This window comes from Nelumbo nucifera, chromosome 1 (assembly GCF_055504915.1).
Source record: "Nelumbo nucifera cultivar China Antique chromosome 1, China Antique-T2T, whole genome shotgun sequence".
Classification (NCBI taxonomy): domain Eukaryota; kingdom Viridiplantae; phylum Streptophyta; class Magnoliopsida; order Proteales; family Nelumbonaceae; genus Nelumbo; species Nelumbo nucifera.
The window spans coordinates 142,586,448-142,609,285 of NC_142649.1; the positions used below are offsets into that span (position 1 = coordinate 142,586,448).

Consider the following 22,838-nt stretch of genomic DNA (forward strand, 5'->3'; position numbering starts at 1 on the left):
CCAAGCGCAAACCACGCTGATCTTAACTGAAATCGGACCAAGCGCAAACCATGCAAACTAGTGCGGTCCGGTCATCAACAGTAGTTGGTTGATGTGATGAGAGAAAGGAGGAAGGGAGAGAAAACAAAGAGACAGTACCTTATTTTTTGTTCACACGCCGATGCTGAATTTACATTGGCACCCCTATAGGGTTCTTGCCAGCACCTTGGATCTCCTACCAACAAAACACATTCCAACACCACACATACAGCCATCCACCATGCATGAGATGTATGGCAGGTAATCTGGACTTGTTTGAGAGAACTTTCTCGGTGCTGGCATGCACCAGGGAACGCGCCCCACATTAAACAGGGAAAGCAATACAATATGCACAAGCACAAATATACATAATATTAAAGCGATTTGCAACTCAAAATTACGGAGAATGATAGGGGACTGGACTGGCTCTTCAAATTTGGCGACAGCAAGAAAACATGGTGGAGTGCACATTCAAAGTGGCAAACAACTGCCAAGAGAGCAACGACTAGAAGCTATGGGCAATATGTGGCAACTGGCAACAGAGCACTGAAATAAGGGTGCTCATGAAAACCCAAAATACTGATCGAAACTGAGAAATCAAACCGAAAAATACGGTCAACTGAACCAACCTATAGATATACACTTATGACTTGTGTATGCCGTCGGATACTTCAAATTTGCAAATTTCGTATCTGACATCGCATCCAGCAACATCCAACGGTTCCAACAATCCAGAAAACATAGAAGGCCAATATAATAAAAAAAAAATTGGGATTATAATTATAGAGACAATTTTAAATTATTAGTATCGTGTGTCTATCTGTAATTCATTTTGAGATACACAATCTACTATTTGAGTATTCCCAAAAAAGACATTCAAACCCAAGCATAAAGCACTTCAACATCAACAGCAATTTTTCAACTTTGCTTTATCAGTTATGCTGCAGATTAGACAGAGATCCGAGAACAATGCATGAAGTGGTGGAAGTTTTCCCTCAATCTTTGGTAGGTAGCCATTATCTATTGCATTCTCAGAGTTGCAACTGAGAACATATTTTCACGTTGTCACCCGTATAGGACCCACATGACCTCATTGATTTATTCCATAGAAGCAGATCAACGAATGCCCTTCTTCAAAATCCAACGATGGGTAGCAACTTGTCTCCGCCATTCATTGATAGGCACCTGCAAGGGCACCCAAAAGCCAGATTCTTGTAACAGTAAGCTCTCTAAGCATCTAAAGATAAATAAAACATAAAGATTATCAAACAATCCTTACAGCAGGAAAACCACCATACTCTCCTGGTTCCGTAATGTCTTTGGTAACACAGCTATTAGCTGCAAGACGAACCTGTAATCCAATGAATCAGATGAACTTATTATTGGAAGGGACATCCAAGTTGACAATGCAGACTCAGAAATAACTAAGCACCTTGAATATTAACTACTTAAAACCCAATGATTGGAATCTGTAGTATCACTGACATGTGTAAGGGGCAGTGCATGACCATTCCATCAACTTACCCGAATGTAGACAAGGATATTATCAGCACTTGATGGTGCACATCTAAGAGCTTACTTAAAGGTGAAGACTTAATGGTATTACTGTTTTAGACTTTTATGTCATTCTTATATCCTTTACCATACACCAAAAGAGAGATGGATCCAGTGGTGGTTTATCTTTCTTCTGAAAGATGCATTTCAGCCAGGGTACAAGTATACAGAAAGGGGCAAAATAGGAAAAAAATGAAAACGCCAGAAAAGGTTATCCACATGATCAACTCCATACATGTGTCCCACCAAAGAACTTTAGAACACTATCTAAAATGAATATCATAGTTTCCTCCACATTTCAGTGATATAGGCTTATAAACCTGGCTAACAAGTGATCCATCCAAAAAAGGTTTTAAGTCAAAATGATATAAAAATGTAGCATTAGGTGTTACACTTGATATTCACTGATTTAGTTTTTTTGCTTACAAGCGGCTGTTTTAGCCATTTGATTGTATTATTGCAAACAGCTTTTGCCAACAGCGCAAGGCCATGAACCAGATTAAAACCAAAATAACCTGAAAAGGATTACTGCGCAGCCAGCTCATCACTTTTTACTTGTGATACTAAATGCACCACCAGTAACTTGTCACTCTATTATTATTATTGTTATTATTATTTTTTATGAATGACTTGTCACTCTCTTGGAAGGGTATGTTTTCTTTAAACCAAGCTACAAGAATAAGGACAGCTTTTATTCCATGTTTAATATCTTTTTTTTTTATTGTTCTATGCCATTAATATATTGATCTGGTAGCAAAGCCAATACCTTCGATGTAATGGAGACGTGATCTCGTACTGCTACCTTTCCCCCCAAAGTGACATAGTCTCCCATCCTAGAAACCAATAACAGTAAATGAAGATGTTGAATTCCAACAGAATCTCATGCACTTCACCAAATTCTTAACTTTACGTGAACCATATGATTGGTATATTGAATCTTTCAAATGCAGGCATGCTTAGAAGTTACATACGTCACTGAACCTGCAATACCAACTTGTCCACAAAGCATGCAGCACTTTCCAATCACTACATTGTGGCCTACCTGCATTTTAAAGCACGATAGCATTTAATAATCCCAAGCCAAACTAAAAAATGGTTCAATGTGGAAGCAACCAACCTGAACTAAATTGTCAATCTTAGAATGGTCTCCTATAACTGTATCCCTCCAACTGCATAACCAGCATGAGTTACAGAACCAAATGTAAAAAAACCCTCAGTTTCCAAATGGTATTGGGAAAAGAGGCATCAGATAGCTTCCAAATTTATTGGAACATTTAAAAAAATAAGCATATAACCTGCCCCTATCAATGCATGTATTAGCTCCTATTTCCACGTGGTTCCCTATCCTTGCAGAAAGCAGCTGTAACATGAGAGTATTACTAATCCAGATTTGAATTTGATATCTGAGGCCACAACTCTGTTAGATTAAAGAGTATTGGAATGGAAAGTCTAAATTCAAGCATGAAATGATCACAAATTTATTCTTGGTAACAGGTGGAGAATATTAACTATTTAAGGAAACCTTATGTATGCTAAACAGTGATTTAAATAATGTGTAAAAACAATGTGGCAAATAGACCAGATGATGTGCTATTGGTAAATCATCTTTTTCTTTGTTATTATAACAAAATTAGCAGAACTCCACCTGGAACAAACTTAGGGATTTAAGAGAAAATATGACAAAAATACTGCTTTATGTTGACAGGAAGAATCCATAAGAATTACTTGCAAGTTATGTAAGGCTCTTCTAACTGAAGACAAATACAATCACAAAACCCCTAGATTCCAGACCTAAGCATGGTGCAATCTTGTTTCAACAATTTTAAAACTACAGGATACAGAATGCATCCTTGCATGCAAAACAAAAAATTTTGTCCACTCTATAATTTAGTGGATTTTTAAGGAATTATTTATGCTACACTACAATGACCCATCATTTAATACAGCCCACCAAAATCAGAGGATCACTTTAAGACAGAAGTCAACTGGATATGATCACCCAACCACCTAATCCAACACATCTTTTTGTATGAAGAGAAACACTTTTGCAGTAGGATCTTTAGAAACATCCACCAAATTGGTTCTTTTACCTAAGAGATCCAAATGCCAATAGCTAATGGGCTAGAGGATGCAACATCAAGTATGTTCTGATGTTTTCTATCCATGAAGCACATACATGAAGAACCAATTCTTCCTTGCTTCTTGTCACCTGACTCTTTTTACTCTTTGTCAAATAAATATTATGTATTAATTCATCAAAAAATAAATAAATATTATGTATTAAAAGCAGAACGTGTACTTAATTACAAAAAAAAAAAGAAGGAATAAAGGTAGAGCATTTATTTGTAAACGTTTTACCATTCCTCTTGTAACTTTAGTTCTCCACAAAAAAGTGAAGAACTAATATCGTTACAACTATTGTTACTGTCATAAATTGAGCTAGTAGAAAGAAAAGGCACAAAAGTAACTACCTTAAAAAGCTTAGGAGACTGACAAAACAAACTACACAAAGAAAGCAACTGGTTTAGTGCAAGCTGTTTAATTAATTGGCTGAGCATAGGCTCATGTTTTCTTTTCACTTTTTTAAAGTAGTAGCTTTGTATTGGGCCTAAGCCCATTTGCTTGTTTATTTCTAGCGGATTCCCCAAGTCCCAACTATATTAAGCAAAAAGACACCAACAGAGTCCCAAGCGCCAGCCCCAATCTATCTCTTTAACCCTTAACCTGAATCATGAAAAATTTCTCTAATTGGTTTAGATCTTGGGCAGAATCTCTAGGAAAAAAAACTTCCGGGCTTCAAAATTCCAATCAGAAAATGATCAGCAACTCATCTCCCCATACACCTTGCTGATCCTAGAGTGTACAGTGTAAGGAAAGAAGAAAAAAGGGAAGAACCTGCTCTGATACCAAGTTGTAAATCAGAACAGTAATAAGCTGGTTGTTTAATTAAGAAAAACAAGCATAAACCCAGAGAAGAAAGTTCAGGTCAATAGAGAAGAGAGAATGGAAGAAGAAAGGGTTTTAGGGAAAAGAGTCTCAAACAAGCCTCCCAGCCCCCAAATCGTTTTTTTTTATGTAATTACAATTAAGGGTATCTATATTAGAAAAAGGAAAGAGGGGAGGTGAGGGATGCTTTCACCACAAAGCTCACACAGACCTCCTCCTCATTTCTCACACGTGGTTAGTTATTTTTAAATTAGATTATCAAAAATATAAGAAGTCAAAATTAAAACCGTCTCAGGTCTTAATTGTCTCCAATAAAATCCATCATTACTCAAACAAAAGCCCTCTCAGATCTTAATTGTTTCTAATAAAATCCATTATTACTCAAATAAAAACCCTCTTAGGTCTAAATTGTTTCTAATAAAATCCATTATCCTCTCTCCAATAAGATCATTCTCCCCCCCCCCCCATTAAATCCCTAATGTCCTCTTAAATTTCTTTGACTCTTAACCCTTTTTGGATATCTCTAATAAAGGGTATATAAAACTGATGATTGGGTTAGGTTAAGGGTCAAACCAAGATCAACCCTAAAATGGACCTTAGCTAGGACCCAAATTTGCCAACCCAAATAGGGGTGCAACTTGGGTTTGGTTGGGTTAGGAGTTCGATAAATTTTCAATGGGCCTGAACCCCAACACATGCCTGATGTAGTTGAAGTTCTTCAAATTTGGCAACCCAACTTGTAACCCTAAATTAGGGGTTATCATGGGTCGGGCCAGGATGGGCTTTGCACTTGATAAGGGCTAATAGCTTGGATCCAGGCCCAGCCCAGCTTGACTCCAGGCCTATAGCTTTCATGTGTAAAATATTAAATGTATAATATTTTATATTATATGTCATATAATGTGTATAAAATGTATTTTATACACTATATAATACAAGATATTATATATAATATGTATTAAAGGTGTCATATTATAACATTTATATATAAAATATAACATATACATAAATATGTTGGGCTGGGCTGGGCCTGATGCGGGCCTGGCTGAAAATGATTTTTTTTTTTTGAGAAAAAGTAAGGTAATTGTATTAATGAGTATAACTGTAAACAATCATAGATCACAAAAGCTCCATGTACAGCCAGAAACTATACAGAAAAGCCAACAAAAAACTGGTCTCTCCAGAATAAATTCAAGAGACCCCCAACTAAATCAAGTAAACAAAAAACCCAGCTCAAAATACTGATGATGGGGGAAATGCTTAAAAGAGTCCTTGGCTGACAGCCAGGAATTATAGTAGTCATTGCCCGAACCACCAACTCATCTAAGGAGCACCTTTGACCTTCAAAAATCCTACTGTTTCTTTCTTTCCACAGGACCCAACACACCACAGCACCTTGCCCCTATTGCTTAAGCCCGCCAACTTCCAAGAGAAAAGCAAGTCAGCTAGAGATTTGGGAAAGCACCACCTGACATTTAACAGGATTCAGAAATGGCTGAACAGCAAATGCGCAGCCTTACAATGAATAAATAAGTGACCCACAGATTCATCTTCCTCACTACACATCACACATCTTATGGAGGGCAGCACCATACCCCTCCTGATTAACTGCTCCTTAGAAAGACATTTACCATGAACTGCTTACCAGATCAAGAAGGAGACTTTAGTGGGAATGTGAGGGAGCCAAATCTCTTTCCATGGAAAAGCCTGAGCCGAACCAGCTCTCATCTTCAAATAAAAGGACTTCACCGAGAAACTCCCATCCCTAGCCCATTTCCACATTCTGGAATCTTGCTGATTTGGATTCAGTTGATAATCCTGAATTAATTGGAGCAGCTCTAGCAGATCAGAACTTCCCAATCATTGAGATTCCTCCTAAACTTTGGACACCAGTGTCCTGAATTTCCACGCCACTCAAACTGATCTGCCACCATCACATCCCTGTCTTCTGCTATAAGGAATAGTGAAGGGAAAGTCTCCATTAGAGAAGAACTGTTACACCAAGTGTCTTGCCAGAACCTAATCCTAAATCCAAACCTAACCTAAATCCAAACCCCATGCATTGCATGGGTTTACTTGCTAGTAATTAGAAGAAAGCCTTTAGTTGGGTGGCTGCTAAAAATAAACGAACAAATGGGCTTGGGCCCACTACAACTAAAGCTATTACTTTAAAAAATAAAACGAGAACATGAGCCTAGTGCCTAGACCTGGCCCATCACTTCAACACAACCATGTTAAGATTTAACTTATTCCATTTCAGCCCTAGGGCATGGTTGTGGAACATGAAAAGGCTGTGCAGTTAAGTATACGGAATCCCATTATGTTAAACATAACCATCAAGAAGGTATAATAATGACACTGACCAGGTATATTTCTCATGTTAACCACCCAATGATCTTGCTGATTTTTTTTTTATTACCAAAAAAAATGATCTCGTTAATTTCCCATAATTATGTGTTCTTTGTATTATTAGGTTCTAATATAATAATAGAATACAAAATAGAAAAGGATCCTCATGTTAATCATCCAAAGCATGTGTACTTCTATCCTATTTTAAGGAGAGGAGTGAACCTATTGTTGATTTTCCATAATTAAATGCTCTTTTTACAAATAGGTATTGATCTGGTGATAGAATAAAAAATATGAATGCTAACAAGCGACAGGTTTATTTGGATGAGAAGGCTACTCGTTGGGACTAGAGAGATTTGACGTGGAAGGGGATTCCTTAGAAGTGATTGACTAGATAAGACATCTTTGTCTCTGATGGATTTATGGATATTTAGACACTACATAGGGTAAGCATGATCACTAGCAGCCAGGATAAATAGCTCATTCAGATAGGCTAGATAGTAAGCCAACATCTTAGCAGATACTCTAGCTAGAAGAGGAGTAGAGAGGGAAGGTTAATATCAAGGAATGTGTAATTCTAAGGTGACTTGGTCTCTTTCTTGTATGCCTTTTAGTAGTATGTGATGGTCAGCCATGTTGGCTCTTGGGTATTTTTCCTATTGATAAGGAAAAAGAGTTGAAGACTATACCATTAATAAATACTTCTAATCAGTGAACAAAAAATGCAATAGGTTAGTTAAAAGTACCACATTCAAGCCGTTTCCACACTAAGAATTTGGGAAAAAATTGTTAATCAGCTTGGGGAGAATAAAATTGCAAAGTTGGCCTTGCATTGGTCAGAATCCCCTGGGTCATTTTGTATTAACACATACGAATCTAATTATGTTTAAACCACCTACAATCATGTCCTTTGATTTCAAGAAGTTTCCAAGAAATAACTTTCCCATATAATTTAGTGGTTCTTAAAAATACAAAAACCTCCTATCAACAAGCATGACTCTCTGCTTTATTTAATGGTAAAATAAACAATAACAAAAATAAGAGTTAACAAAAACTGAATTATATGCAAGAAATCATCAGAACAACACCAACTTGAGGCTTCTTCAACATGTTTCCTTGTTCATCAACATAAAACCCAAAACCTGACAAAAGAAGAATCCTAAGTACTTAGAATGACAGTATAAGGACAATATTCTTTTTTTCTCATTTTTTAATGAATAACAAGATTGATTAGAAAACTAACAACACTAATCATTCCAAGATAGACAGCCTACCATCTTGACCAATGCATGTTCCAAAATGGATAATGCATGACTCGCCTACAGAACAATTGCCAAGTGCAACATTATACCTGGAAAAGTTTGGCAATACCATCAGACAAAGAAAGAACAATAAATGATGATAAATTTCCTGCATTAAGCATGAAGACAAAAACACCATTCATGATAGCATGATATGTCAAGAAACCTTATGGTCATTTTCAGAATTATTAAGGCAACTTAATAAGCAAGACTTTTATGAATTGGGGTTCAAATAACGGCCTGACTCCACTTTGTATTGTCATATCCTGGCTGACACCATGTCTAACCTTTAACCACTAATAACATATCTCAGCACGGCATAATGCTCTCAGAAAGAGATAAGGAAATTGCAAGTGGATTATGGCATTCTGGACTTGAGAATCCACCCCCCACCTCACCCCCCCCCCCCTTTTCATATGGTCCTGAATGGATGAATTGGCAAATATGTATGAGAATTCTTGTGCATCCTCCAAGTAATAATACCTACCTAAATGGAAGGTATTATTTGTAACCATGGATATTAGTAGAACAGTTATTATATGTCATTTTGGAAGAATTGTTTATTGTAAAGAGGGATGGCATGGAAAAGGTATTAATAAACTCGCACCTGTGCTAGGTACAAATGAAACAAAGCATGTTTTTAACAGAAAAGGTCTTTTTACACAACTATATGCATTTCAAGAAAAAAAAAACTAAAGGAATAAATAAGACAAATAAATAATACCAACAGAATTCAACAAAGATAAGTACTATATTTAATATTGTTTAACATTGTGTTCCTAGAAATTAGCTTCGGAAAAGCTTCAAACAATAAATTCCATTTACTGGATCAAAACTAACAATTTGTGTTTGTTCTGCTCAAGCACATATCATTGACCCAACTCCAATTAAAAGGTGATCATTGTCAAATGTTACAAAGAGACAGTTGTACAAGTACAAGATTTGCCAAGTTTATCTGTTTTAAGGCTGAAGCATGGGATAGAGTGCAATTTTGGGAGGCTGATCGACTGAGTGGAATAATGAGATTTTGCAGTCTATTTTCCTAACTATACCATAGAAGAAAGAGAGGATGAAGTAATAAATCTATGAGGAGGCAATCGAAGCGCTGTGAAGTTCTAGATTCAGGTGTGCAGTTAATGGCTGGGACCAATCCAGATCCAAGCAAAGTTGAATCAAGTTCTTGTAAACACTTATTGTAGGACAGAATCATATGGTAGGGACTGATTTTTGCCTCAATATTTTTCATGTGTTCCATGGGGGTTGACGAGGGAACCTTCTTGAAAGCTCTATATAGAGATGACAAATCTCCTCTAAAGGCAGACATTATAAATTGACAATAATGAAATGGTTAAACATTTCATTTTAAAGAATATATACCTGGGCAAGGTTCTTGTAGTTGATCACCCAAATCGTAAGGGCATGTACATATGTGTGTTTCTGTGTGTGGATGGCATGAATGTAATGTATGCTTTTATGTTCCCCATGTATATGTGGCTACATATTTATATATGTAGACAGTGTTGAGATTAAATTATTGACTACAAATTCATCACCTGCACCTAATTAGGATCAAGGTAGCTTAAAAGTGATGCATGTTAGTCTCTATCTTCAGTGAGGCAATAATTTATATTGCATAATCTTAGTGAGAAAGAAAGAAGTCAAACAAGCAATTCCTTGAAATTATTTGTGAAACTGAGTTAGAAATTAGTACCATTTAAGGCATTACTATAAAGGTAAGGGGCAGCAATTGGACCTCCAAAAGAATGCTGTCAAGTTTCAATTCAACAAAGCTTTATCCATATATTTGGGCTGGATAAATGAATCGGGAAAAGGAAATAAAGATATCAACTGAACAAAAGATTATTCACCTATTTGGGGTTGGCTAAATGAATCAAGAAAATAAAATATAGTATCAACTCAATAAAGCCTTATCCATTGATTTTCCATTTGCATCCACTCTATCAAGGAGTATTTCCTGTGTTAAACTGTGAATAATCATGTTTCTTTTTTCTATTTCGAATATATCATTTTTAGGCTCATTCAGATTACATGCAATTTCGAGATTTTAACTTTACAGCAAAATACAGCCATGCATGTAGTATATTCCTTGGTTGCAATAATGCAGGCTCTAGATGAACTTAAACCTAAACCCTGTGTACAGGAAGGAACATCAAAAGCATCCATTGGCATTCTGAACTTGTGTTTTGGTTCTATGCTAAAGGTGTAAGAACCATACACACAATCACAAAGATCAAGATGGTTGCAGCATAAAGAAGGAATAATACCCTATTTTTGTCGAACCCCCAATTACAACAGCAGGCCCTATAACAGCTCCTGGTCCAATATGGACATGAGGACCAAGTACAGATTTTGGATTAACTACTGCACCAATTTCTATGATTGCAGTCGGATCAACCTGTGCTGATTTGTGGACAAAACCACCCCCATTGCGCCACTTATGAAAGTCTGTATAATCTGTGCCACAATCATCTTCTGATCTCGAAATTTGGAGCATTTGCAAGTGAACGTTAGTTATAAAAAGAAAGACAATGGAAGCCAATACTGAAGTAATTTAGGAACTGAAATCCAAAATACATTAGTAAGAATAACAAATTCAACTAAGACTCCTCCCTTATAAATATCACATATATAACCAGTAATCACTACTGAACCAGAAACGACCAAGTAAATTTTTATCCCGATTTTGAAATCTAATCTGATAGAAAAAGAATACATAGCATCCACTCTCCATCGAGCTTCTTGCTGCACAATGATAAGCTTCAATGTGAATTTTTAGTTTTTTGCCGATGAAGGAATTATGCAACTGAATGGGAGGAAAGAAGGTCTAACTGTGCATAAATTCCATAAATGCACCAAAACAGGGGGAAAAAAAGAATCCATATCGCCTTTAATGGCATTTTCCATCAATTAACGGAGTTATATAGAGGTTGTTGCAAACTTACCTGAATTGATTGTGACACTTCTTGACACATTTTGATCGGAGGAAAATTTAGATACGTGCTGACGTAGGCGAGGTCCCCACGTCCATCCAATCTTCTTAGACGCATTGCCACATCCTACGCTAGAACTAGAATAGCAGAGAACTGCCAGTTTTCTCATCCTAACTGCCATTATTGCCAATATGTAACTGGGATGGAATTCAAATTCCAAAGTATTGTTCGAAGTATGTACCACGAAGTTGGAAGGGGCTTCTTACTTTTATCAGTTAGGGTTTCCACCACCGCCAAAGGTGGAAAATCTAGTCATGGAGTAGCCGAGTAGGGTCAACTTTCTCTCGACGAGCTGCCAGGTACATCGGAATTCTAAGTTGAGACAGGCGGAGTGCATAGGAATTCACTGTGGGCCCATCTATACTGCACACTGGCGTGTCCACTCGTGATAGGTAACCCAGCCCCGTGTGCACCATCTTCTCCAGCTAATTCGGGGCTCGTATGTCGTTGCTGAAAATGGTTTCCATTTTCCCAATTTCTTGTGGTTAATCATTTGTCCTCAAATTCCTTTGCCTGTACTTTATACTTTATGTAACATGCGGGAGAAAACTTCCTTTCTTAGAATAAACAAGAATGGTGACAAGGGATCCCCTTATCTTAAACCCTAAGCCCCTCTTCATTAATTTTCATTGCAAATGAATGGCAGGCTATACATTGTTTTACTAAATTCCTCCACTTTTGAGGAAAATCCATTTTGCAAATAACCTCATGTACTTTCGGTCTACGCGGTCATACGCTTTAGATATATCCAATTTGAGGGCAACATGACCAGATCCCTTCTTCTACTAAATTGATCCAGAACTACATTGCCCATGATTTATTGACCCTTCACAAACCCGGCCTAATTTGGTGAGATCAAATATGGGAGCACAGGTTGCAATTTGTTCACCATCCATTTGCTAGTACTTTGTAACTAACATTACAAGGGTTAATGGGCTTGTATTGATTGGGAGTATCTGAGGTTTTCTCTTTTGGTATAAATACAATACTAGTGAATGACCCTATACTAAGTACGGGGAAGTTAATTATATATATATATATATATATATATGAATAAACATTAATGATTTTTATTACCATTTTTTAAGACATTCATACAGTCTACGGATCATTAAATTCAACTTGAACTATTTATTACTTTAATTTAACCATTATTATTATTATTATTAATATTATTATTATTATTACTATTAATTTATTTTAGTATTTAATTTAAATTTTTTGTTATATAGCAATAATATTAACTAAATTTGTAATTATTTAAATATTTACTTGAAATAATTTTTTCCAACTGAGTATAATTATTATATAATAGATTTGTTAATTCATAATTTGCATTTAAGAATAAACATTAATGATTTGGCTTAACAATTTTAATGACTGTTAATAAATATTAATTCTTTATTAAGGTTTAATTACTGTATTCGATAATTATTATGGGGAATGCTTTGAATAAATATTAATGATAACTTATGATTGTTATTTCGTTTTTTATTATTTACTTAATTAAGTACTTGATGATTGTTATTATTATTAATTCAGAAATTTTCATCAAATAATTATTTGATTTAATTTGATTTTTTTTCATTTTGTTAATTATTTATAATAGACATTTAGGGTATGCTCTTTATTTGATTTAAGAGACTTACCATGTTTTATCTAGACAATGACCCCATACTAAGTAAGGGGCAACTACAGTATCATTTTATTTGAAATTTACTATTTAACAATAAAAAATCAATGTCCTGTTGAGCAACTCACCCCTAAAAAAGTATCAAGAATTTTGAAATTATTAATCTATTTATAAAATAGTAAAATTAGATTGATGTTTACAACAATATCACCAATACTGCTTAAGAGATGGTTGTTTACCCACTCAAAGAGGCAAAGAAGGAAGAAAATCATTCAAAGAGCTGCTAAGAAAAACAATCAATGCCAAACAATATTTGCAGATGCATCAATCCTCTGAAGTAAGAGATAAAAAATATATGATTACAATCAAATCATCATCATATATCGCTACAATCAACTAATAATATAATCAGGACTCCAAAGCCCATCCAACAGAGGAAACATGAAAGAAAGGGGAATAATGGGCCCATCCTGAGTATGGAAGTCACCTCCAAGTTAGGTGGCAACACTTCTTTTGGTTGATCATGGTTATGGATTTTAAGTCTAATCTCCCCACAATGCACGTAGGCTGGTTAGAATTTATCTTTAGGAAAAAGGTAGGGAAACCTGTACATAACCTAATGGTATGTTTGAATTATAGGAATTGGGAGATAGAAATAAGAAATGTAGGTTGAAATTATAATTTTGGGCATGTTGATGTGTCAAATTCAAGTCAATTAGAATATTCATAGATTTTTAGTTCATTCATTTAGTGGTAATTTGAATATTTTTTATTCCATGTCTTTATTGAGTAATATAGATTAATAATATATTAATAATTATGAAATCAGTTATAATAATAAGTATGTATTGATTTTGAAATCACTAATATTATTACTTTATTGAGTAATATATTATTATTACTATTATTTACTAATAATATATTCTTATTATGTATGTATTGATTTTGAAATCACTATATTAAATTATTATTATTATCATCATCATCATCATCACCATTATTATTATTATTATTATTATTATTATTATTATTATTATTATTATTATTATTATTATTATTATTTTATGAAGTAATATATTTGTTATAATTACGGTTTTTTGTTAATTCCTGAAATAATAATTGCTTTTATAATTCTTTTAGTTTAACAATAATGAATAACTGAAAGTTTATAATTTAGCTTTCACTAAATGAAATATTTATTGGAGAATAATAATAGTATTAATTATAATTACTTATAATAATAATAATTTAAATAAGTAACACTAATTATATATTTATAAAATAATTAATATGAACTAATATAAATATAAAATGATTATATCCCAATTAATAATTAACATTATTAAAATACTTATTAACTATCATTAATTAATTAAAATTCCGAAGTAATAATTATCATTGTTATAATTAAGGAATTAATTATCAGTAAGTAATTATAATCAGTAATTAATTTTTATCAAAAATAATTATTATTAGTAATAATTAATTATAATTATTGATAATAATAATATAATCATATTAATTATAAATAATGATAATAATAATAATAATATAATTAATTATTTCATATAAATGTATGAATTATAATTTTTGATAATAATTCTAATATAAATAATTAACATTAAATATTTATTTTCAAAATAATTAATATGATTTAATATAAATATAAAATGATTATTTCTGAATTATTAGTTACCATTATGAAAATCGTTATTAATTATCATTTTGAATTAATAATGAGAAATATTATCAATAATTAAGTATTAGCAGTAATTATTATAAGAAATTATTATCAGTAATTAATTATTATTAGTGAGTTATTATTATTAGTAATTAATAGCTCAAATTAATTAATTAGAAGTCATTAATTATTATTAGTATCCCCTTTCTTTCAAAAAGTTGACTCATCATCATCGTCATCATCAATGACAACAACTTGATAAATATATAGTTTGATAAAAATAGGTAAATATCATTAATTTATTTTTATTTTATCTTTTTATTTTATCATAAAAATAGGTAAATATATAATTTGAACATAAAAAACCAATTATTCAAAAATAAGGTTGTTAATCAAAGAGTAATTAAAATTATTCATTAAATAATAATTTTAAGAAATGAAAAATAATAATTAATTATCTATCTGAATTAAAATGGGTAATTTCAGCAAATAATTTAAAATAAATAAATTTTTCTATTAACATTTTTTAATAATAATCAGTATTATTAATATATTATATAATATATTAATTATTATGGAATCAGTAATAATAATAAGTATATTATTATTATTAACTAATAATATATTCTTATTATGTCTGTAAAGATTTTTAAATCAGTAATATTAAAGTATTATTATTTTATTTTTATTTTTATTAAGTAATTAATTTGTTATAATTAAGATTTTTAGTTAATTCATAAAATAATATTTGCTTTTATAATTCTTTAAGTTTAACAATATTGAACAATTGAAAGTTTTATAATTTAACTTTCACTAAATGAAGTATTTATTGGAGAATAATAATAGTATTAATTATAAATAAGTAACACTAATTATATATTTATAAAATAATTAATATGAATTTAATATTAATATAAAATGATTATATCCCAATTAATAATTAACATTATTAAAATACTTATTAATTGTCATTAATTAATTAAAATTCCAAAGTAATAATCATCATCATTAGTATTAGTAATAATTAAATATTTACATTAAATATTTTTTTCAAAATAATTAATATTAGTTAATCTAAATATAAAATGATTATTTCTGAACTATTAATTTCCATTATGAAATTATTTATTAATTATCATTTCGAATTAATAATGGGCAATATTGTCAGTAATCAGTAATTAAGTATTAGCAGTAATTATTATAAGAAATTATTTTTCCAAATTAATAATGAGCAATATTATCACTAATTAATTATTATCAGAAATTAAGTAATAGTAGTAATTATTATAAGAACTTATTTTCAGTAATTAATTATTATCAGTGAGTAATTCTTATTAGTAATTAATAACTGAAATTAATTAATTAGAAGTAGTTAACAATAATTATTATTAGTAATTAATTATTGTACTTGATTAATTAGAAGTAGATTACCATTAGTAATCAATAATTGGAATTAATTAACTAGTTTAGTAGTTAACAATAATTAATAGCATAGTTTCCTTTTTTTTAGGAAAGGATTGAAAGTGGGAGCTTCCCACTTCTCACAACTCTGCATAGTGGTGGACTCACTCTATATGTTAGTAGGCTCTTTTCTTGAACTACCACTAATTATAATTTGACACACGTCTAGTGGACTCTGTTCTTGAACTACCACTAATTAGAATTTGACATGTGTTCATTTTGTTTAAATCTTTGGAATGACAGGTGTCTGAATAGAGGAGAGCCACATGTCTAACTGGGGGGACTCCAGATCTCCTGCCCACGAGAACCCTGCCCACGCCTACTCATAATACACCACCCCCCGTGAATTGGGAACATCTCCCCCTTCATAATACTATGCAGAGGATGAGATGTTCTCCATGTGTGACTGCGATAAACGTGGGCAGGAGATCCAGGCTTGACTAGAGGAGACTTTGGCATGAAATCATTCCTTCAATATATATATATATATATATATATATATATATATATATATTTGTACAATTTATCTGCTTAGAAAGGATTTTGTGTGAAAGAAATTCAACACCATTGCAACCATATATTATCCAATTTGATCCCTAAATAGAAAAAAAGTCATGAAGCCATTTGGGCCTGGGGTTTCATGTGGATTCATGCTAAAGATTATATCTTTGATCTCTTTCTCCATGGGTGGAATGAGTAGGACTTGTTGCTATTCATTGAGTTTTGGGGAGCTTAATTGATTTAGACATTCTAGATTAGATTGTTCATCTACTCTTTCAACACTTGGATATACTTTTTGATGTAACCGTTTCTGGTCACGTACCTTTTTTTGTGATGTATAAATTTTTTGGCTAAGTACCTCGTTGTTTGACCCGGTGGTGACATGCCTTGGTGATGAGCTACTTGGTGGCGAACTGCCTGGTGGCGAACTCCCTGGTGGCGAAGTGCCTGGTGGACTCGTCACTTGACTTGCTCTTAGGCGGCCTGCAACTTAGAGGATGGTGGAGCTCCCTGGTGCAGTGCAACCCGACTACCCTCTGCGTGAGGTGATTTCCTCTCCTTTGTAGGCGGCGGGAGCTAAGGGACCTGCGAGAACTGAATCAGAGGACCCGGGGGTATTTTCCCGGTGGGGACTCTCCGATGCCTAAGTTAGCATTCTGATTACAAAGAGCTTGGAGAAAAATGAGAGAGCTAGAAAGCAGGGGTTACCATCCTTTTTCCTCCCTTTTGGCTTTGGGGGTCGGAGTCCTTATATAGTGGTGTCCTCGCGGGTTAGGTGGGTGAAAAGCCTTCAAATGGTAAGACTCATCATATCCCGTCAGAACCGGGGTACGGTGATGAACTCCTCGAGGTTGTCAGGCTGGCGCTTGTGTCAGGCGGCCAGGTCGGCGCCTGGGCCAGGTTGTCAGGTTGGCGCCTGTGTCAGTCGGCGGATCGGTGTCTGGGCCAGGTTGTCAGGTCGGCGCCTGTGTCAGTCGGCGGGTCGGTATCCAGGCCAGGTTGCTAGGTTGACGCCTGTGTCCGGGCCAGGTTGCCAGGTCGGCGCCTGTGTCAGTCGGCGGGTCGGTGTCTGGGCCAGGTTGTCAGGTCGGCGCTTGTGTCTGGGCCAGGTTGCCAGGTCGGCGCTTGTGTTAGTCGGCGGGTCGGTGTTTGGGCCAGGTTGTCAGGTAGGAGATCTTCCTGCGATACGCCAAACTACTCTTCTGTACCGAGCTACCCTACAAGTGGCGAGAAGCCCGGGGGAGCTATGCCGAGCTACCTGGCTCCTTGGTGGCGAGCTCCTTGGAGAGCTGCCTAGCTCCTTGGCGAGCTCTTTGGTGAGCTACCGAGCTCCTTGGCGAGCTCCTTGGTGAGCTACCGACCTCACGGGGTATGCCGTTAATGGTTCTCGGTGGGCGTCTTATAGTTGCCAGGTCGGCCCGGTCGGATCATGTGTCAGGCTGATCCGGCCAGGCCGCGTGCGGGTCGCGCCAAGCCAGCCAGACCGGTGCCCGGGTGGAGCACCAACTTGATAAGTTGTTTGCCTGGGTGTTTGCCTAGTTGTCACGAGGTGCCACGTGCCGCAATTTCACTGGAGGGCCAAATCTGCCCTCATCAATTGCCCCCCACTCCCGAGCTGAGAGTAACTCAGTGAAGGGAGTAGATTTCTTTTGGCCCGTAAGTCGACGAGCTAGTAGGTGCTGATCCAATTCCTTAGGCTTTGGGAGCTGCCTGTATGTGGCGAGCTGCCACTAAGGCGAGGGGGTCTCCGCCAGTTCAGTAGTGTAGCCCTTAGGCTCTAGGGTAACTTAGAGTTCACTTTTGCTGATTTTGCTCCTGCTGAGGAAGCGACTGGATATTTAGCAATAGTGTGGCCCGTAGGCTTTGGGAGTGACTCATAGTCTACTCTTTTTTTACTTTGCCTGCGCCAGAGAGGCGACCAGGTCTTGAGCAATAATGTGGCCCGTAGGCTTTGGGAGTGACTCGTAGTCTACTCTTTTTTGACTTTGCCCGTGTCGGAGAGGCGACCGGGTCTTGAGCAATAATGTGGCCTGTAGGCTTTGGGAGTGACTCGTAGTCTACTCTTTTTTTGACTTTGCCCGTGTCGGAGAGGACAACCAGGTCTTAAGCAGTAATGTGGCCCGTAGGCTTTGGGAGTGACTCGTAGTCTACTCTTTTTTGACTTTGCCCGTGCCGGAGAGGTGATCGAGTCTTAAGCAGTAATGTGGCCCATAGGCTTTGCCTGTGAGGTGTCGAGCTATGATTGTGCTGCATCAGTTTCGTAATGCCGGTCACCCACTCCTACAAGAAGCTACTAGGAGCTCGACCTTCGGGGGCAACACTACTAACTTTAGGTCGCCAGCTCACACGGGAGCCTTGGAAGGCTCGACCGGTAAGGGCGCCTATGTAGTCTGTTGGCCGTCAACTCCCGCGGAAGCTACGAAGAGCTCATCTTTGTAGGGGGGACCTTGCGAAGAGGACTGATGAGGCATTATCTAAATTGAAAGTAAGGTTGGTAGAGCTACTTAGTCTGTTAGCTCCCTGCATAGTCTTTGAGTTCATAAAAAATGTAAACTATAAAGCGATAGCTTCAATTTCTAAAAAGTGAAGACTTAGCTTTGGTAAGATGAGAACTTAGCTTTTGTAGGATGAGAACTTAGCTTTTTGTAGCCTGTTCCCACAGACGGCGCCAATTGATGTAACCGTTTCTGGTCACGTACCATTTTTTGTGATGTATAAATTTTTTGGCTAAGTACCTCGTTGTTTGACCCGGTGGTGACGTGCCTTGGTGATGAGCTACTTGGTGGCGAACTGCCCGGTGGCGAGCTCCCTGGTGGAGAGCTACTTGGTGACGAACTGCCTGGTGGCGAGCTGCCTGGTGGCGAACTGCCTGGTGGTTTACTGCCTGGTGGCGAACTCCCTGGTGGCGAACTACCTGGTGGTGAACTGCCTGGTGGCGAACTGCTTGGTGGCGAACTGCCTGGTGGCGAGCTGCCTGGTGGCGAACTCCCTGGTGGTGAACTCCCGGGTGGCGAAGTGCCTGGTGGACTCGTCACTTGACTTGCTCTTAGGCGGCCTTAAACTCAGAGGATGGTGGAGCTCCCTGGTGCAGCGCAACCTGACTACCCTCCGCGTGAGGTGATTTCCTCTCCTTTGTAGGCGGCGGGAGCTGAGGGACCTGCGAGAACTGAATCAGAGGACCCGGGGGTATTTTCCCGGTGGGGACTCTCCGATGCCTAAGTTAGCATTCTGATTATAGAGAGCTTGAAGAGAAATGAGAGAGCTAGAGAGCAGGGGTTACCATCCTTTTTCCTCCCTTTTGGCTTTGGGGGTCGGAGTCCTTATATAGTGGTGTCCTCGCGGGTTAGGTGGGTGAAAAGCCTTCAAACGGTAAGACTCGTCATATCCCGTCAGAACCGGGGTACGGTGATGAACTCCTCGAGGTTGTCAGGCTGGCGCTTGTGTCAGGCGGCCAGGTCGGCGCCTGGGCCAAGTTGTCAGGTCGGCGCCTGTGTCAGTCGGCGGATCGGTGTCTGGGCTAGGTTGTCAGGTCGGCGCCTGTGTCAGTCGGCGGGTCGGTGTCCGGGCCAGGTTGCTAGGTCGGCGCCTGTGTCTGGGCCAGGTTGCCAGGTCGGCGCCTGTGTCTGGGCCAGGTTGCCAGGTCGGCGCCTGTGTCAATTGGCGGGTCGGTGTCTGGGCCAGGTTGTCAGGTTGGCGCTTATGTCCGGGCCAGGTTGCCATGTCGGCGCCTGTGTCAGTCGGCGGGTCGGTGTCTGGGCCAGGTTGTCAGGCAGGAGATCTTCTTGCGATACGCCAAACTACTCTTCTGTACCGAGCTACCCTACAAGTGGCGAGAAGCCCGGGGGAGCTATGCCGAGCTGCCTGGCTCCTTGGTGGCGAGCTCCTTGGAGAGCTGCCTAGCTCCTTGGCGAGCTCTTTGGTGAGCTACCGAGCTCCTTGGCGTGCTCCTTGGTGAGCTACCGAGCTCACGGGGTATGCCGTTAATGGTTCTCGGTGGGCGTCTTATAGGTTGCCAGGTCGGCCAGGTCGGATCATGTGCCAGGTTGATCCAGCCAGGCCGCACCAGGTCGCGCGCAGGCCATGCCAGGTCGCTCGCAGGCCGCACCAGGCCAGCCAGACCGGTGCCTGGGTGGGACACCAACTTGGTAAGTTGTTTGACTGGGTGTTTGCCTAGTTGTCACGAGGTGCCATGTGTCGCAATTTCACTGGAGGGCCAAATCTGCCCTCGTCACTTTTGAAACAATTATTTAATTTCATTACAATCCTTTACCCATTTTCCATGTGGATCTTTAATCCAATTCAATGTATTAAATATTCTTCTAAATTTTGTCATATGATGAAAATGTTTTGTAATTTTGTCCCCTTCATGAAACTAAAGCTCTCGAGGTTTTAATTTCCAGAGTTGCTCCCTGTCCAACCAATTATCCAACTGATGTTTGCAAGCATGAAGTTCCTTTTCTATCCCTAGGTCCATTTGATGTGCCTCCAACTCTAGAATATTCTTTTGTATCTCTTCTGATCTGTTTGTTGTATAGCTAAACTTGATTTTGTTCTGTTCAACTAAATGCCGCTTTATACAGATTGCTTCCAAATTTCCCTTACAATATTGAAGCATTCATGTTCCTCTAACCATATAGGAAGGAAATGAAACAAAGACTTCCTCCTGTTTTGCATTGAATCCGAGTGTAATATAATTAGACTATGGTCTAATTGTACTTTTGGTAAATGCTCAATCCAAGCATTTGGGAAAATGTCAAGCCATTATGTAGTTGCAAGACCTTTATCTAGCTCTTCTTGGACATTTGTCCAAGTAAATGGTGTGTTAGAAAATCCCAAATCTATTAGGCCATATTATTCAATAAACTCAACAAAGCTTTTTATAATCGTCTCATGCTCTAAGATGCAAGATCTTTGTAATGTTGAAGTGTAGTGATCTCATTTGTATCACCTATTAATAGCCATGGTGTTCTTTGGAGTGATACTACTTGCTGAAGTTCTTGCCAAAATTGATTCCTACTCATTAGTTGTGGATGCCATATACTAAAAGCAATCGCCAACTCACTCCTGGTGGACAATTTTTAATGCTGAGATGAAACATCATATGTGATACATTAATAAGATCCACATCTAGCCCTGCTTTCAATCCATCCTGATAGCCCTTGAGATTCCAGAATTTTAAACTTACTATGGACCCCATTCTTCGAATTAGTTTCTTACCATTTTCCCATGGCATATTTGTTTCAAGACTATGTCTGGATTATTCTTTGTGCATATTTGTTTCAAATAGTTTTGTGTTTTAGGCTCAGTTTGAAAGGAGTATAAATGTAAATATGTAGAGTGCAAAACCTTGTATTTTGTACTATTTTGTATGTATTTATATTTGTATTTCTTTCAAATTAAGCTTTAGGATTATTTGCACCACGTATGTTCTAAGCAAATATTTTCATTAATTTTCCAAACTGAGGAAAAAAAAAAGGAATACCAAATGACTAGGTGTGACACCTATAATAAGAGACTGTTGCAGTAATAAAATGGTCCAAAGTTGCACCTATTAAGACACCTAGCCCTCACGTGTTGAAAGGTTGATGTGTTGGCCATTGTATATAAGTAAGAGAAGAAAATGCAGCCACTTGTAAAAAAATTGATGCATGTTGGGTAGTGGCACATATGCATGCTTCAGGTGGGACAGTAACTGATCATCTTCCATGTTTGGTGAGTCGATTGAGGCGCTTCAATCCAAAACCTACTCATGCTTCAACTGGATATTATTTCCTTCCTTTTTGGAGTAGGCCAACTGTGGTGGCCGCTTGAAACAGGGGCTCCCTAGAAGACTGAACCGATGTTGTCCATAAGCTAGCGAATCAAACTTCATTCTTCTAATCTCAACACTAGTTGTTGGTTGCAGTCATGCTGCTTTTAACCGATATGCATCAAAACCAATACAATTTGTTAAGATAAGCTTTCAATAGTTGAAACAGGATTTGGATCGTGGTGTCATAACACCAAAACTACCAATCACTCACCTTGCATCAAATACATTCATGTTGTTGGAGCTATACTCCTGATTTCAAACTTTCATCGAACATTTGGTGTGCCATGAAATGTTATACTTTTAGATGGTATAATAAACATCTCCCAAAAAGCAATATCTTCTCTTTGCTGGCGTTGAAAGAAAATACTGTTATTTATCGCTCCAATCACCGGGGAGGTTCAGTGCCCGTTTGTTAAAAGGAATGGATTATTCCGATTTCAACTGTTTGGTTAAGCAGAATTGAAATCATATTTCCATTCTTGTTAGAATGGCATTCCCCTATTCAAGGGAATGGCTAATCCCTGCCCCTTGAAATCCCATTTCTACTGATTTCAATTCTTATTTCCATTTC

The 22,838-nt window shown here is 37.0% G+C and overlaps 1 protein-coding gene across 2 annotated transcripts; it reads right to left on the reverse strand.

Annotated features, from left to right (window-relative positions):
- Nucleotides 1-775: 775 nt before the first annotated feature.
- Nucleotides 776-11,777, reverse strand: LOC104585687 (putative UDP-3-O-acylglucosamine N-acyltransferase 2, mitochondrial). Of its 2 annotated transcripts, XM_010242647.3 has the most exons (11): nucleotides 11,386-11,777; nucleotides 11,132-11,293; nucleotides 10,454-10,661; nucleotides 8,142-8,218; nucleotides 7,960-8,009; nucleotides 2,868-2,932; nucleotides 2,690-2,741; nucleotides 2,544-2,614; nucleotides 2,339-2,405; nucleotides 1,298-1,369; nucleotides 776-1,203 (listed from the first exon to the last, which is right to left on the reverse strand). In XM_010242647.3, exons 2-11 carry the CDS (start codon nucleotides 11,286-11,288, stop codon nucleotides 1,135-1,137), a joined length of 888 nt encoding a protein of 295 aa, XP_010240949.1. In that variant the 5' UTR covers nucleotides 11,289-11,293; nucleotides 11,386-11,777; the 3' UTR covers nucleotides 776-1,134. The 2 variants fall into 2 exon arrangements, with proteins under 2 accessions (XP_010240949.1, XP_010240947.1); XM_010242645.3 differs by having other exon boundaries at nucleotides 11,132-11,775.
- Nucleotides 11,778-22,838: the final 11,061 nt, after the last annotated feature.